Source organism: Taudactylus pleione, unplaced genomic scaffold (genome assembly GCF_031769625.1).
Source record: "Taudactylus pleione unplaced genomic scaffold, aTauple2 ptg000493l, whole genome shotgun sequence".
NCBI classification, from domain to species: domain Eukaryota; kingdom Metazoa; phylum Chordata; class Amphibia; order Anura; family Myobatrachidae; genus Taudactylus; species Taudactylus pleione.
In genome coordinates this window covers 3,280,990-3,297,384 of record NW_028284895.1, presented here as the reverse complement: position 1 = coordinate 3,297,384, position 16,395 = coordinate 3,280,990, and the positions used below count along the sequence as shown (strand labels likewise).

The following is a 16,395-nucleotide window of genomic DNA, read 5'->3' as shown; positions in this document are numbered from 1 at the left end:
GGGATATAAGCAGGACTCCAGGTAACAGGAAGTTGCCTGATCAACTTCAGTATTTCCTTGATGGTTGCTGTTGGTTCGTTCCAGGTTTCATGTGCAATCTCCCAGTGATTCTTCCCAGCACTATTCCCCACTGTGTACTTAGTACATCACCTGTGAACTGAATCCTAGTGTCTCATTCCAGAACGTCATCCAGTACAGATTTTCGGAGCACTACTCTAGTGTCTCATTTCAGTGTTCGCCCTGCGCTTGGATCTTCAGTCTGTTCTCGGAACGTCTTACAGTTCGGATTTCTGGAGCACTACTCCGGTGCTTGTCCTGTATTAGAATCGTTATAGTGTACTCAGTACAACATCTGAGTACAGCACAAGTGTCGCTCTCCTGTGTCAGCGGTGTGTCTGGGCTCTCAGCCCGTGTACTCGGTACAACATCCGAGTACAGCACAAGTGTCGCTCTCCTGTGCCAGCGGTGCATCTGGGTTCTCAGCCCGTGTACCCGGTACAACATCCGAGTACAGCACAAGTGTCGCTCTCCTGTGCCAGCGGTGCGTCTGGGTTCTCAGCCCGTGTACTCGGTACAACATCCGAGTACAGCACAAGTGTCGCTCTCCTGTGCCAGCGGTGCATCTGGGTTCTCAGCCCATGTACAACACAAGCGTCGCTCTCCTGTGTCAGCGGTGCGTCTGGGGTCTCAGCCCGTGTACTCAGTACACTATCCGAGTATAACACAAGTGTCACTCTCCTATGCCAGCGGTGCGTCTGGGTTCTCAGCCCATGTACTCAGTACACTATTCAAGTACAACACAAGCGTCGCTCTCCTGTGCCAGCGGTGCATCTGGGGTCTCAGCCCGTGTACTCAGTACACTATCTGAGTATAACACAAGCGTCGCTCTCCTGTGCCAGCGGTGCGTCTGGGTCCTCATCACGTGCACTCAGTACACCAATCAAGTACTAACCTGAGTTCCACTCTCCTGTGCCAGAGAAATTATATCTCTCTCCAGTATATAATTCCTAGAAATTATTCTACTGTGCCAATACAGTACCAGCAGGCTACAGAGTTCTCTAGTGCTTCACCCTGAAGTACATTCTCCTGGGCCTCCCTGGTATTACGTTTCTCCATTTCCCACTTCTACCGGATACCTGACCAAAGGGTCGTGACCTGCTTGCTGGGTGCAGCTTAAACCATTATCCCGCTTGGAGGGGTCACTGGTGAACACCTCTCAACAAGTAAGACTCCGCGCCTTTGGTCAGGTCTCATCTACATCCGGTACTCGTGGACGAGGAGGACATACATCCAGGCCCTTTGCCTACGATTCCTTCCTCAACCCGGTAGCTCAGCTTTCAGCCCCTCAGTCGGAGATCCTCCTGAGCAGATGGTGACAATCTGCATGCCAAATGCCACGTTACAGTACCACAGCTGCTGACACTGTAACGTAGCATTTGGCATACAGATGCAGCCGCAGTCGCACACAGAATATAGGCATGCCGCATATCATTTCAATCTGCATGAGCTGCTCGTGTCCTATTTTTGCCTCACTTTGCGAATAAGACACATTTTAAAGGGAAACATCGCATGAAAAGACGCTTGGCACTACTAAGTCACATGGCGCTCATGCGTTATGTGTAACGCGACTCGTAGCGCACAGAGGACAGATGTATGTGGACACATCTGTAATGCTCATTTAAAGATTGTCAGTTAAAAAAAAATGAGAATGTTCTACAGAGAATTTATTGTGTAATTAAAATAAAATCAGTTACTGGATTTAGCCTGTTGTTTTTCTGTTCTGCTAATGAAGGCATGATGATATATATATTAGAAGCACATTAATATAGAATGTGGGTCTCAATCCACGTCTCATTTCATGCAGTTTGCATACCCAGCATACTGTGTAACACACCTGTGTTCGGTAGAGCAGGAGATGGACTATACATTTTGTACAACAAAAAATTGCTTTATCTTACATTGAATCCTTTTCATCTCTATTTAAAGAAAAAAAAAATTCTATAATTATTCAAATTGGCAGGAAATTTCATTGAGATGTAATGACTAAGTTTGGCATTTCTTTCGACTGATACATGCGGTAGGTTAATTCTGTCCTCGGGAGGATTTGCGTAACCACTAGAAGTTTCATGTTAGACAAAAGGTTAAAGATGGATACATTCCCTCCGAGGCTTCCATTACTGAGGTCCATTCATGCACGCTTTATACTTGTTGGCATTAGAGAAAGTTTGACTTACATTCTGTTTGCCCACGATGTTATCAAATGGAAGTTCTGGGCTCCAGGATCCCTCCGTGAAAGTTGCCCCGCTGTTTCTCCTGTCCGTCGGACTGACAGATTCCTTTACTATGTCCTCGGGTAGAGTTAGCAGGTTCTCCTCAGGTTGCTTTATTAAGTAGGTCTCAATGTTGTGCTTTCTCAAAAATTCATTCCGTTCCTTGCCATGTCCTTCTTCTACATTATAATCCCCATTAAGGCAGTCAAGAGAGGCTTTTGATATATGTATTCTCCTTTAAATAAAAAAATAAATAAAAAAATATATATATATATAAATCATGGACAGAACCAGTGTCATTCTTCTAGCTCTATGTATTTTATATTAGTCGCAAGAAAGATATCTGTATTGTATATAGGTCACTAGAACACTTTTTGCATTGTATATTAGTCAATAAAATGCCGTCTGTATTGCATATAGGTCATTAGAATGCTGTCTGTGTTGTAAATAGGTCAAGAAAATGCTGTCTGTGTTGTTAATAGGTCACAAGAATGTTATCTGTATTCTATATAAGAAACGAGAATGTTTTCTGTATTGTATATAGGTAGCTAGAATGCTATTTGTGTTTTAAATAGGTCACTAGAATACAGTCTGTATTGTATATATGTCACTACAATGAGGTCTGTATTGCATATACTGTAGATCATTACAATGCTGTCTGTATTGTAAAAAAGTCACTAGAATGTTGTTTGCATTGTATACAGGTCTCTAGAATGTTGGCTGTAATGTATATGTCACTAGAATGTTATCTGTATGGTAAATATGTCTCTAGAATGCTGTCTGTATTGTATATGGGACACGAGAATACTGTAGAATATATTGAATATAAGTCAACAGGATGTTGTCTGTATTGTATATGCTTCTAGAATGCAGTCTGTATTGTACACAAGACACTAGAACATTGTCTCTATTATATATACCAACAGGATGATGTCTGTATAAATATCACCAGAATAGTCTCTCACTTGAATATAAGTCAGATACTGCTAGTTAAATGTAGTACTGGATTATATTTGATATAAAAATGTTCATACATTTCATTGGTTACATAACACCACGCTCTCATTTTTACATAGCAGATCATGGATTTATTAGCCTTAGTGACTTTCTTGTGTTTGCAGGGACACAGCATGGGCAAAATAAATAGAGCTTGTGCTCCGGGAGCTAGATTCTGTGCCAGCAGGGGCAGAGAGGGCAATCAGGGCAAACACCTCCCACTAAAATGTAACTGGAGGCATACACTAGGGTTGATTTCTTCTTCCTCTTTTTGCCTCCTTCCGGCTCCCCGGATCTCCATTACATCATGTTTACAATGCTTAAGGGAACCAAAAGAAAAAGTCCCTCTAGAGTACGTTGTGTACCGTTTGTAGGAAGCCACTGGAGAAGAGCCAGTAAGTAAAGTAACGGGAGGGAAGCAGAGAGACATGGGGAAGAGAGGGGATGGGTCAAACCAAAAGTGAAGAAAAACAAAGAGGGTCTATAGAATTGTATCATGGGGGGGAGGTAGTCTATGGGCACCATGGCGTCTTGCTACACACCTGTGTGTTTGCCATCCAGGTCAGAAGTTGGCAGCACTTGGATGAAAAAATTGTTGAACAGAAGAATCGATAGATGGAAGAACAGAGTGATAGATGGATGGATGGATGGATGGAGGGATGGATTGTTAGATGGACAGCAGGAAGGCCTGCAATCACAGTTATTTTTCATGTAATTTATTGTCACCAAGGAACTAACACTTCAGTCTTTGTGAAAATAAATTACTTGTTTAAAACGAGCCTATTTATTATCTATTATCTGTATACATAGCAAACTTTATGCAAAAGTTTGGACAACCACGGGCAATATTACACAGATTATCTCTATAGTTCTATCTATATATCTATCAATCTATATAGTGTATATATATATATATATATATATTAATCTATATATCCTATATCTATCTATCTGTCTACATATATATGTATATAACTTATGTAGCTCATGTAACTTTGACAAGGAAGATGGCCCCCCTCAGCTCTGGGGCCCATAGCAGCTGCACCCCTTGCACCTATGGTAGTTATGCCCAAGTATCTATCTATCTATCTATCTATCTATCTATCTATCTATCTATCTATTTAATTTGTATGATATGTGATGCATAATTTAATTATGAGGATAATAATACAAGTTAAACACTAGGGGGCTGCACATTTCACCTACATTGCGGGATTTGGCCATGGAAAGTTATCGTGCACGCCCCCGCTATTTGCTGTATTCAATTCCAAAGGACGCGAAAACGCGTCCCGGCGAAACTCAAACAGGCGAGAAGTGCTGTCAAAAATGGGGAAATCAGCCTGGCATCCCCTAAAAAATGCACCAACATTGGGGATTAATATAGATACTCGCGAATAGCCCTCCTGGAGCTATCCGGGGTGTTTAAGTGATGTTAATTGCCTCTAATTAGCGTCTTTGCACAAGTGGTGAAGAATAGCATTAAGCAGTTTTTTTGGGAGAAAATAAGTACTCCTGTCACATTTGGGGTACATGAAAATGGGTGCAAGCATGGTTTAAAGTCGCAAAAGTGAAATGTTAAAAAATGCACCTTCACCAAGCACCTGCATTCAAAAAAACACCTCCCCCATACTTGCAGAACCCCCCAAAAGTGTATATCACTTTCGCACCCATTTTCAAAGTCATTTTTTGGGGTGTTCCTCATTTTTTTTTTAGGAATTTTTTTACGCAGCTATGCTTTGGGGGGCTGTCCTAAGGGTGCTGAGTGGTTTCCCGACGTTTGCACCCCAAAACCGCAATTCTGCACTTTTTTTTCACCACCTATTCATAGACAAATCTTTTTCGCCTATTACATTGCATTGCGTTTTTGCGTACTCGAAAACTATTTGGAATTGAATACGGCATAAAGTTTCCGCCTGGCGAAATGACGTCATCCGCGATACTTTTTCACGAAAAACATCTTTTCGCGTCTAACTGAATACGGCCCTAGGTGTAAAGGGACAAGACAAGCAATATAATTAGCGATAAACAGGTCGCTGCAACAATCACTTACCCAGGAATTCCTCCTGATTCCAGCTTGTTTGCAATATCCACATCCCACGACCACACATCAAACTGCCACTTCCTGAGTCCCAGAACCCCACACAGGACAGAACCAGAGTGAATTCCTATCCTCATGTCGATATCGTGCTTAGTTCTCGATCTTACATACCTGCAAATCAAGCAGGAAGCAGGGAAGACAATAATAGCCATGACATAAGCTGTGTAAAGATTATTATTAATGTAGATTTGTGAGGTGACGAATTGCTCCGCAGGGCCGGACACTAGGGAACACAATTACTGCAGCTACATTTTACAATGTCTAATGCTCTAGATATATCGTAACATGGTAAAAACAAATAAAATAGCTAATAATCGTTACTTTAATTGCATAAGTTAGTTATATAATTATTATTTAATATAACCTAAAAAATACAATATATATATAAATATATATATATATATATATATCCAGCGAATGTCCATAACCAAAGGACCAGGCGGCACTCCAACGAACTTATCAAATATACAAAAGTGGTTTATTAAGCCGACGTTTCAAAGCCACAAAGGCTTTCTCCTCAGGGTGTAACAGGCACCACGGCTATTACAACCATCGGATTCTTGAGTGCCCCTCTACATGTCTGTATATATATATATATATATATATATATATATATATATATAGATCATATCTATAAATCTCATATCTATCTATCTCTTCTTTATCTATCTATCTATCTATCTATCTATCTATCTATCTATAACTCTCATATCTATCTATCTTATATCTATAAATCTCATATCTGTCTATCTATCTATCTATCTATCTATCTAATTAATATCTATCTATCTATCTATCTATCTATCTATCTATCTATCTATCCATCTATCTAGCTATCTCATAGCTATCTATACATCTCATATCTATTTATCTATACATCTCATATCTATCTATCTATCTATCTATCTATCTATCTATCTATCTATCTATCTATCTATCTATCTATCTATCTCTCTAGCTCATATCTATCTCTCTAACTCATATCTATCTATCAATCACATATCTATACATCTCATATCTATCTATCTATCTATCTATCTATCTATCTATCTATCTATCTATCTATCTATCTATCTATCTATCTACCCACTATTTTGCACCACAGACACATGTTTTTGGATTTTGAATCAGTTAATTACTTCACAAAAGAGTAATTAAGGTAAAACCTGGAAACCTTAGGTAACAAAGGAACACCCTGAACTGCTAAATTATTAACATGAAGCAGGAACTGTAACTGAAGATTGGGTAACCAGCGTGAGGGAGCGACGTGTTTCCCAACTTGGTAATTGTAAGCTGTGAAAACAAAGTTAAACCTCAAACACAGAACGAGACTGACACAAAGAATTACCTAATAGTCTTGATCATGCTGAGTCCCATTTCTACACAGCAATGAGCGTGGTCCTGACGGGGCTCAGGAAGGCCGGATACACAATAGTAGCAATCCCCCAGGATCTTAATTCTAAGGCAGTGATGTTCCTAAAAATAGATGTCAAAATATAGATTGAGTCTACATTGCAAAAAATGCTTTACATATAATTATCTATGAAAGCAACGAAGTACATTTTATAACAGTACAAAAGAATATCAATTATATATTACTTGCCCAATATATTTATACTTTGGGTCATTTGCCATACTGTATATCCAACACCTTATTTTACTTTCATATAAGCTACATTACATAAGTAAAATGGAAAATACTGTGTCTGAGGAAAAAGATAGTTACACCTCCAATAGAAAAGGCAGATTTTAAGCAGCAATCCCACACAGACGTTATTTTTTTAATATAAATAGTAAGTTAAGAGCCTTTTAAGTATGTGTCACTTTTTTATTAGCTGTGCTCTTACAATTCATTAACTCCTTTTCAAAATCTCTCTGGAGGGATGACTTGTCTGAGATCTCTCTCTCAGACAAGTAGTCACACACAGAAATTCTCAGCAAGTCATGTGAAGGAAAATGGTGGAGGACGGGGGAATATACAGTGCAATCAGAGATTAGAGTGATGTCAGTGGCGTAAGTTCATCTCAGATGCCCGGAGGCAAGTTATAACTTGGTGCTCCCCCCCGCCTAAGCCGATGACACTGTAATTTAGCATTTCGCAAGTAGATACACCCGCAGTTGCACACAGACTATAGGCATGCCAGGAAAGAGTGAGGCAGAGTTGTGGGTGAGGGGGGCGCTGGATGTGCCGTACTGACAACTGAAGCTGCTGAGGAGCAGCGACACCAATGAGTAGGGACAGACTATAGATAGACGGAGGCGGCAGCCGGTGGTCTGACACAGAGCTCTCCACTAGTGTATAGTGGCTTCTCAGGTGCCATGTATTGGGCTTCCGTGATGGTACTCTCTGGGTACATAGTTACAGCCCTAAGTGGAATGAACATATTGTGGGCAATGGATGAGGTGCATCTTCAGTGCTGGAGCCCGGCGGCAGGCGCCTCCATTGTCTCCCATAGTTCTGCCCCTGAGTGATGTTCCAAATCCTCTCTGCTCACTACATCATTTGCCCAGAACCATAACAGGGGTGAGGCCACTGACTCTTGAAAGTGGAGTACTGCCTGGAGCATCTTAAGGAGAATCTACAGGCTGCATGGTGCCTACTGGGAGTGTCCCTTGAATGCTCCGTGTGGCTCTGCAATAGCACTACTGGTTGCAGGGTGCCTTTCCAAGCACCCTGTAAGCCACATGCAGGTGCCATGGGGCAGCAACGATACTGTCCTCAGGGCCCTGAGCGGAAGTCCAGGTTGCATACCCCCAGTTACTTCCCTGCAGTTGACTGTGGATGCCATGGTAGTCATATGACCCAGTGGAAACTTTGCACAACTGCAATTCATTAATAGGAGCCTGAAGAAACAAACCAAGGAAATCAATCTCATTACCAAAAAATTATTTTCTGGGGCAGTTTATTCCATTTATAGTGTATTAAATTTACTCCATGTATATTGCCAGGAAATAATGCCATTGTTATTAAATTCATACTTTTTTCTGTACAAAGTAAACTATTGGCAAGAATTAAATGATTTATTTAATAGAAATACAATTAAGAGAAAAGCATTATGCATTTGTGTATAAACGAATTCTATGTCCCAAAGGTGATGGCCACGCTTGATCGGCATTGAAAAAGGTTAGAAACGTCTGTGGTGCATAACTGGTGAGTCATGGGGTAGAAAATGACACACATTGTAGGTGGAAATAGAGTTGCTGATATTATCTTCTTAACTATAAATTAATTACAAAAGGTTTCTGCTGTAACTAAAAATAAAACCCTTTAGTCTGAACTCACAAGCACAACACTAGTTTAGGTGGAATCTGTATGACATATCGCCGGACCTAAGCACGGTGGATGAAATATTGACGCCGGAAGTCCGGCAGATGAAGATCCCAACGGTGCCTGGTAAGTACCCTAACCCTCCCTTAGGGGTGCCTAACCCTAACCTCTCCCCTAGTACCTAACCCTAACCTCCCCCCAGGGTGCCTAAACCTAACCCCCCCTCTCCGCTCCGTAAACCTAACTCTCCCCTCCCCGCTCCGTAAACCTAATCTTCCAGGGGGAGTGCCTAACCCTAACCTCCCCTGGGGGGAACGTGACCCTAAGCCCCCCTTCCCCTAGCCTAATCCTTACCCTCTTGGGGGGTGCCTAGCCCTAAGTCCCCCCAGGAGTCCCTAAACCTATACCCACCCCCGTCGCCCGGCTTACCCACCTTCGATATGCTGGGTGTCGGGATTTCGGCATGGGGCTGATGATAGGCATCGGCATTTAGACGCCTATCAGTAGTCCCATGCCGGAATTTCACAGTCGGGAAGCCGGCGATCGGCATTTCGACAGCCGGCTTCCCGACTACATACCGTTTAGGTAGCCAATCCAGTATCTCTCTCTTAAGGAACTACACAGCATGCACCGACCATGTGAACATCCACTAGGTGCAGAAACTTAGTACTGTCACAGGCAGGCAGGAACTGACTTGAATCCCTAATGAAGGGAGATGTTTCTGTAAGCACAGTAACAAATAATAATGTTCATCATATAAACAAGACGAAGATAATGTGGCTGCAATAAGTATTCTATTAAAGAAGGTTTAAAACATGTGTAAAAGACTTCAGGGTCCTGTACTAAGACTTGGAGAGAGATTAAGTGGAGAGAGATAAAGTACCAACCAAGCAGCTCCTAACTGTCACTTTACAGGCTGTGTTTGTAAAATGACAGGAGCTGATTTGCTTGGTACTGTATAGAAAATGCTGATAATCTTGTCTCCTTAGCAAACTTAGAAACATTGTATTTCCATAACACATTTAATTGAAATGCAGCATCACTCCTTGAAGTCAATTCTTCTCCCCCCACTTTTTACTTAGCTTTGTTTTCACTATTTAGTTTCCCCATTTACTATAACAGCAGTCCCAAAACTTCCATAGGATTCTAGTGATTAGGTGGGGGTTGGGAATGTAAAAATGAACTAAAAATTATAAAACAAAGCCTTTAATGCCGTGGTCGCATGCCATGGTGGATCCCAATCTTGTGCCTAATATTGGGTTGTGGCAGAGCAATGTTCCCAGTTTACTTATCTGCTGTCTATCCTGGAGCCAGGTGGAGCAGAGAGTCATCTTATCAGCCTAGTGACTGTGACACTTCATGTGCCTGCTGTACCATGTGGAGGATAGGGTCTACGTATTGGCCCAAAAACTAGACATGGGGACTATATCTTCCACTTTTGGTGCAGATTGAGGGGCACAATACCAACCGTCAGTCTTCTGGAGCCTTACCAATGCTTCTTTTGGTGCTAAGTGTGGAACTATTTATTTCGGAACCTTTACAGTTCTTTCCAGTCCCCCATTCTACTGGGGGATGGATTACATAGAAAACAAGTAAAAAAAAAAAGAGTGGACACACATCCAAGTATTCCCTGGGTGGCATTATCACTTTAGCACTAAGCTGGTGGCCACCATAAACCTAGTTGCCTACTCGGCTTCAGGTCTTTGGTTGGGGTCCCTGTGCTAGATTTTTGTTTACCAAAGAGTCCCAATTAGCTCTTTGAGGAACAGGTCGATTTTGGTTCCACACTATATAAAATGCAGCTGTGAAGACCCTCTAGGGAACTTTGGTTGTGTATTATACTCCAAGGAGGGGGATATATTTTCATACTGTCCTGGTCAACACTAGTAAGAGTCCTTTGGGAACAGGGAAGTTTTAATTAACCCCTGAACACAAACCAGATTAGGTGACTAGCTGGGACTTGTTTGTCACCTCCAAAAGCTAGCCACTGTTCTCATGGTTGAACGCTGCACATGCAATGAGAGTGGGCATGACTACAGGGTAGAGAGAACCCTCCCACCCCTCACACTCTATTGGCTGGAATCCCTCTGTCACTCACACATGTCCGCTCCTTCCCACCTGCTTTATTGACTGATCATCATTACGGAGATCAAGGTTGACAGGAAAGTGATAGCAAGAAAGAGAAGCAAGTATTTCCAGCCAAAACACATAACACTACCTACAGCAGTAACCCTCATCAATCTATTAATAATCCCGAGCAGATGGGCCAATTGGTATCAGAGGTTTTTAAAATGGTTCCATAGCAACGGTCTGTTTCTTGCTGTTTCTCACGCTATCTCTTGCTCATCGCCTAGTGCTGCTGTCACATCCTACAATAATCACTACTCTTCCCAGAGAATCACAGAACCTGCAAGTTGCTAAGACGAACAATATATGGGCAAAGAATGGAGGATCAAAACTTTACGTTAACAAAAAAAGGCAGCTCAGAAATAAAGACATCTAATATGGAGACACAATGAAGTAGAGATGTGCGGGTCCGGATTTCTGAAATCCGAACACACCTAAATTTAGGGGATCAAATTAGAGCCGATTCAAGGTTCGGATTCATTTTTGTGTCCTGGTTCAGAACTCGGATTTAAAAACTGAATTCGGGTTTTGGACATTTTAGCTGTTTTTAATCTAATTGTATCTTTTTAATCGATTTTTATCTGAATCCAAAACCAAGACCAAAACACTTGAGGGTGTTTTTGCAAAACCAAAAACACAAAGATAAAACCAAAACCAAAAAACGTGGGTCCGTGCACATCTCTACAATGAAGTCACAAACTCATGAACCAACAATTCTACAGTACAGTATAATGTTTCGGTTAATCCATGACCAAATTCTCAACCAAGAGTTTTTAGCAGCAGAGGACGCTATGGTCCTATATTCCCAATCTAAAACACAACACTGAACTTTTGTAGGTCACAATGTTCATAACGAAATGATATTTCTCCAAGACCAATATATGATAACCTTTGTAGAACAGGAACAAGTCAATGACTACAACCAGTACAGTGATGAATTCATTTCAGCTGTGACTGATCAGGTTAATGATGCGACTGCGGAGAGACAAGTGATATATTTCTCGGCAAACGCTGAAGACCGCAGGCAAAGTCAGACTTGACAATACAAACAAATTGACTAAAAAGATACACAATGTGAACAAAACCATTAGTATAATTATTTGTTTTGCGGAAAACACATATTTCACAGGATCATAATTAGAAAAGCTTCATTAATAAGGCCATAAAAATACATTGCTTTTTCTTTTTGCCTTTTTAGCTTGTCAGATGCCATTTGTATTTGACAGGAGAGTAATTTTCAGGCAATTAACCGAAAAAAAAAGAAAACACATTAAAATTTATATTTTTCATTATCAGAAGTTAATAAAAAAAATACCTTTTTTTGTACATTAAAACTTTTCTGACTGAGTTGGTCTTTATTTGACAAGGTCACACTTATTTTATTTGATGTTTTTTGACATCTTAAGCCTATTTATGTGCGGTTTCGCCTGTTTTATTGGCGAATAAAGAGAAGTGGGCGTCTTTACGTTGTTCTGCGGTGGCATTGCAATCGCAGTCGTTTGCATAATTTTCCAGCAGAACCCTAAGGGGCCAGGAATTAGTCAGCAGTTGGGCTACTAATTGCTATTATTAATTTTTAAAAAATGTAAATAATCTCTTTCGCTGAAGTATTTGCATTCCAAAGTGATAGAACTCTTGTTGACCGACCTGGTTTTTTTTTTTTTTGTCTGCGATTTACAGATGAAAAACACGATTTTCCATGCACAGGAGACTTTCACAATTCTTAAGCAGCTAAAGACAAAAAAATCATGCATAATTGTATACAAATCTGTGTGCACAGGATGACATGTGGATGTAAGTTATGTCACTTTTATGTCATGTAAACGACAGGAAGAAGTGTCTATAGGAATAACTTGTCAGAAGACAGGTGTCAAAATAGGAGAGGAACAGCTCGGGAGTTTGCTAATAAGCACAGCACCACTTGGATAAATGTGCAACTACAGCAGATTCCAAGCAGAATAAAGGACTCGCTAATATGCATAAGCATGAATCACTTCCTATGTTACATAATGTCACCCTGACAGTATACACAGACACGTCGGTGACAGATGTGGGTAACACAGTCAGCGAAGTTCCCCAGGCAGAAATAATATCACACCGAAATCTCTCTGATTAACTTGTGCCGGCTATGCAGCTCGCGTAGGCAGATTCTGGGGGCGGCGGTAGCAATCACAGGATCCAGTGTGGAACCCGTGCATTAATGAAAATGATTAAAAATACATATATTTTTAATAAAGGGTATTATTAACATGGAGCAATAGAAGGATTTCATCTACGTCGTCCCCTAGACAAAGCTAAATATAAGATATCCAGTATCTGGAAAATTAGATAGAAAAAAATTGGAATCAGCATTTTTGTTAACAGTTGCCTAATTTGTACTCAAAAACGAACCAAAAGTTGTCAATATATCAAGATAATCGTTCCCATCAATAAATACGGACAGCTGACTCTACTACATAGGAAGCAACTCTGCGCTACAACGTTTAGTAAGGGGTGCACTGATTGCAGATATCTCCAGCGGTAATTAAGGGCCTCGTACTGCAGCCGAAGGACAAAGGGATTTCTAGTAATATTAATATCATGCTTGCCAACATTCTGGCTGCCCTTTCCGGGAGGGAGCAGCCAGGTCGGCATAGCAGGGGGGCGTTGCTGGCAAAGGGGGCATGGCCAGACATATTACCTGGCATTTGTGGGCATGGCAGGCAATCACTTCATTTTGGCCCACCCCCGCTACACAATGCCGAGATTACCGAGGTCATGATGACGCGATTCATCATGAATCGCGTCACCGGCCACCCCGGCTGCGGGGGTTTCTGTTGTGACTGCCTAACATTTCTTTACAGGTGAACTACAGGTCCCAGTGAGCCCCTAATGCCCCACATGCTGGTATTTGTGGTTCTCCAAGTACCAGCATGCGGGGGAGGCTTGCTGGGACCTTCAGTTCTACTGTAAAGACAATGTTAAACATATTCTTTTTTTACACTACATTAACACAACCTGCCACCCACCGCCCAGGGGTGGCAGGGATAGCCCCAGGCTATCAGCCTTTATTGGAGGGGTCTCCAACTCCCCAGGGATCCCTGGCCTGGGCTGACTAGCGGTCAGGGCTGATGCTGCGGCTGGGGGGTTCGGTGATAGGGCTCCCCTGGCTGTGGCATCAGTCTGCCGCTAGAGAAGGGTCCAGGGCTGGTTCTGTGAATTACAGGGAGACCCTACGCAAATTTTTCCCTGTAATTCCAGAACCAGCACTGGTTCCCATAGCCCAGTGTTGGTTGGACAGGGAGTACAGGGAGACCCTACGCAATTTTTTACATGTTCGATTTGTACATGAACATGTCAAATCGAACAGCAAATCACTGTTCAAAACCGAATCAAATCGAATTTGTTTTGCAAATCTCAAAACAAATCGACCATTAGTAAATCTGGAAAAAAAACGGGGTTGTCACAATGCGATTTCAGTCGGTTTGAGGTGAGCTAAATCACATTTCAAAGCGACCATCAAATCGACCTTTAGTAAATTTACCCCTAGAGATCAGATGCAGTCCAGGCTTTGTTCCATCAATGCCGAACTTCTGGTTCTGTTTGTGATAGTTACATTCTCAAAGTATTCTATCCATTACCGCAGTGGCGGAACTCCCGGAGACAATGGAGTAATTTGACGCCGGGCGCCAGCCCTGAAGGGGGCACCTGGCTCCATTGTCATCCGGCCACTGCTGAGGATGCATGGAGAAGGAGCGCCGCTGATTGGCTCTCCACCTCCAATGGCGTAACTACGGAGGGATGCAAGGGGTGCGAGTGTACCTTCTCTCCCCCCCCCCTGGTGCCAGCAGCAGCCAGAACTCAGCAGTGCACTATGGGAGTGACGTCATGACGTCACTCTCATAGTTCCGAAGAGCGGGCACCGGACGGCAGCAGCACTGGAGCGGGGTTGAAGGTAAGTTTTTTTTTTTTGTATATGTGTGTGTGTGTGTGTGTGGGGGGGAGGGCACATACTGGGGGCACTACAGGGGGCTTAATACTGGGGGCATTACAGGGGGCTTAATACTGGGGGCATTACAGGGGGCACCATACTGGGGGCACTACAGGAGGCTTAATACTGGGGGCATTACAGGGGGCACAATACTGGGGGCACTACAGGGGGCTTAATACTGGGGGCATTACAGGGGGCTTAATACTGGGGGCACTACAGGGGGCACAATACTGGGGGCACTACAGGGGGCTTAATACTGGAGGCATTACAGGGGGCACAATACTGGGGGCATTACAGGTGGCACAATACTGGGGGCACTACACGGGGCACAATACTGGGGGCACTACATGGGGCTTAATACTGGGGGCACTACAGGGGGCACCATACTGGGGGCATTACAGGGGGCTCAATACTGGGGGCACTACAGGGGGCTTAATACTGGGGGCACTACAGGGGGCTTAATACTGGGGGCACTACAGGGGGCTTAATACTGGGTACATTACAGGGGGCTTCCTACTGGGGGACCTACAGGGGGCTTAATACTGGGGGCATTACAGGGGGCTTACTACTGGGGTCACTACAAGGGGCTTACTACTGGGGGCATTACAGGGGGCTTACTACTGGGGGTATTATAGGGGGCTTACTAATGGGAGCCTTACACGGGGCTTACTACTGGGGGCACTATAGGGGGCATACTACTGGGGGCACTACAGGGGGCTTAATACTGGGGGCTTCCTACTGTGGGCATTACAGTGGGCTTACTACTAGGGGCACTACAGGGGGCTTAATAATGGAGTAATCATATGGGAGCACTACAGCGGCATTACTACTGGGGGCATCATATGGGGGCACTACAGGGGCCTTACTATTGGGGGCACTACAGGGGCCTTACTACTGGGGGCACTGCATAGGGGGACCACTACTGGTGGTGCTGCATAGGGGAAACACTACTAGAGGCACTGCATAGGGGGACCATTACTAGGGGAACTTCTGCTGTTGGCACTGCATAGGGGGACCACTACTGGAGGCATTGTATAAAAGGGACTGCATAGGGGGCGGCAGAAACTGGGAGGGGGGTAAATTTTAATTTGGAGGGGGGGGGACCAAAATTTATCTTGCCTCCGGGCACCTGGGATGAAGTTACGTCACTGTATTACCGTATAGATATAAAAAAATCAACTCTGAAAAAGTGTTGAACGAATGCCTGAGCTCAGCACTCAATACAATTATTTAATTTCTCGCCTCCAGAATATCATCTGAATAGTAAAGATATTAAGGTTGCAAAATAACCTACATTAAACCATCATTGCAGATTCAGGCTGAGGTAAATGACAGGCTTATCTAAATGTCATTCCACTGTATGTTAAAATACCAATTAGCTCAGAATATGGAAACTAAACTAGACAAACATGAAGCGGAGTGATTGAAACATTGATTTTGTCTATTAGAAGTTCAGCTTTCACTTCTTAAGGTCAAATGATAATCTGCGCTAAATTTGCCTTTTGTTAGAAAAATATTATTTGCAGATGCAGTTAATGAGAACGTAGAATATATTCTAGAGGGAATTATAGGGCAAGTTTTATTTTGTTTTGCAAACGCGAGTTCCACCACCGACTCTGGTAAGTAGAGCAGTGCCATTTGAGTTGGGGGCATAGCAAAGGTTTTT

General features: G+C 42.7%; 1 protein-coding gene across 1 annotated transcript in view; it reads right to left on the bottom strand.

The window, feature by feature from the left end:
• Nucleotides 1-16,395, bottom strand: part of ADCY8 (adenylate cyclase 8) — a gene marked incomplete at its 3' end in the record, with an annotated part of 277,169 nt that overhangs the window by 77,393 nt on the left and 183,381 nt on the right. The window contains exons 5-7 of the mRNA XM_088449701.1: nt 6,713-6,840; nt 5,317-5,475; nt 2,235-2,505 (exon numbers count right to left, since the gene is read on the bottom strand). Of these exons, the coding sequence (XP_088305827.1) occupies nt 2,235-2,505; nt 5,317-5,475; nt 6,713-6,840 (558 nt within the window). The remainder of the gene's footprint in view (nt 1-2,234; nt 2,506-5,316; nt 5,476-6,712; nt 6,841-16,395) is intronic.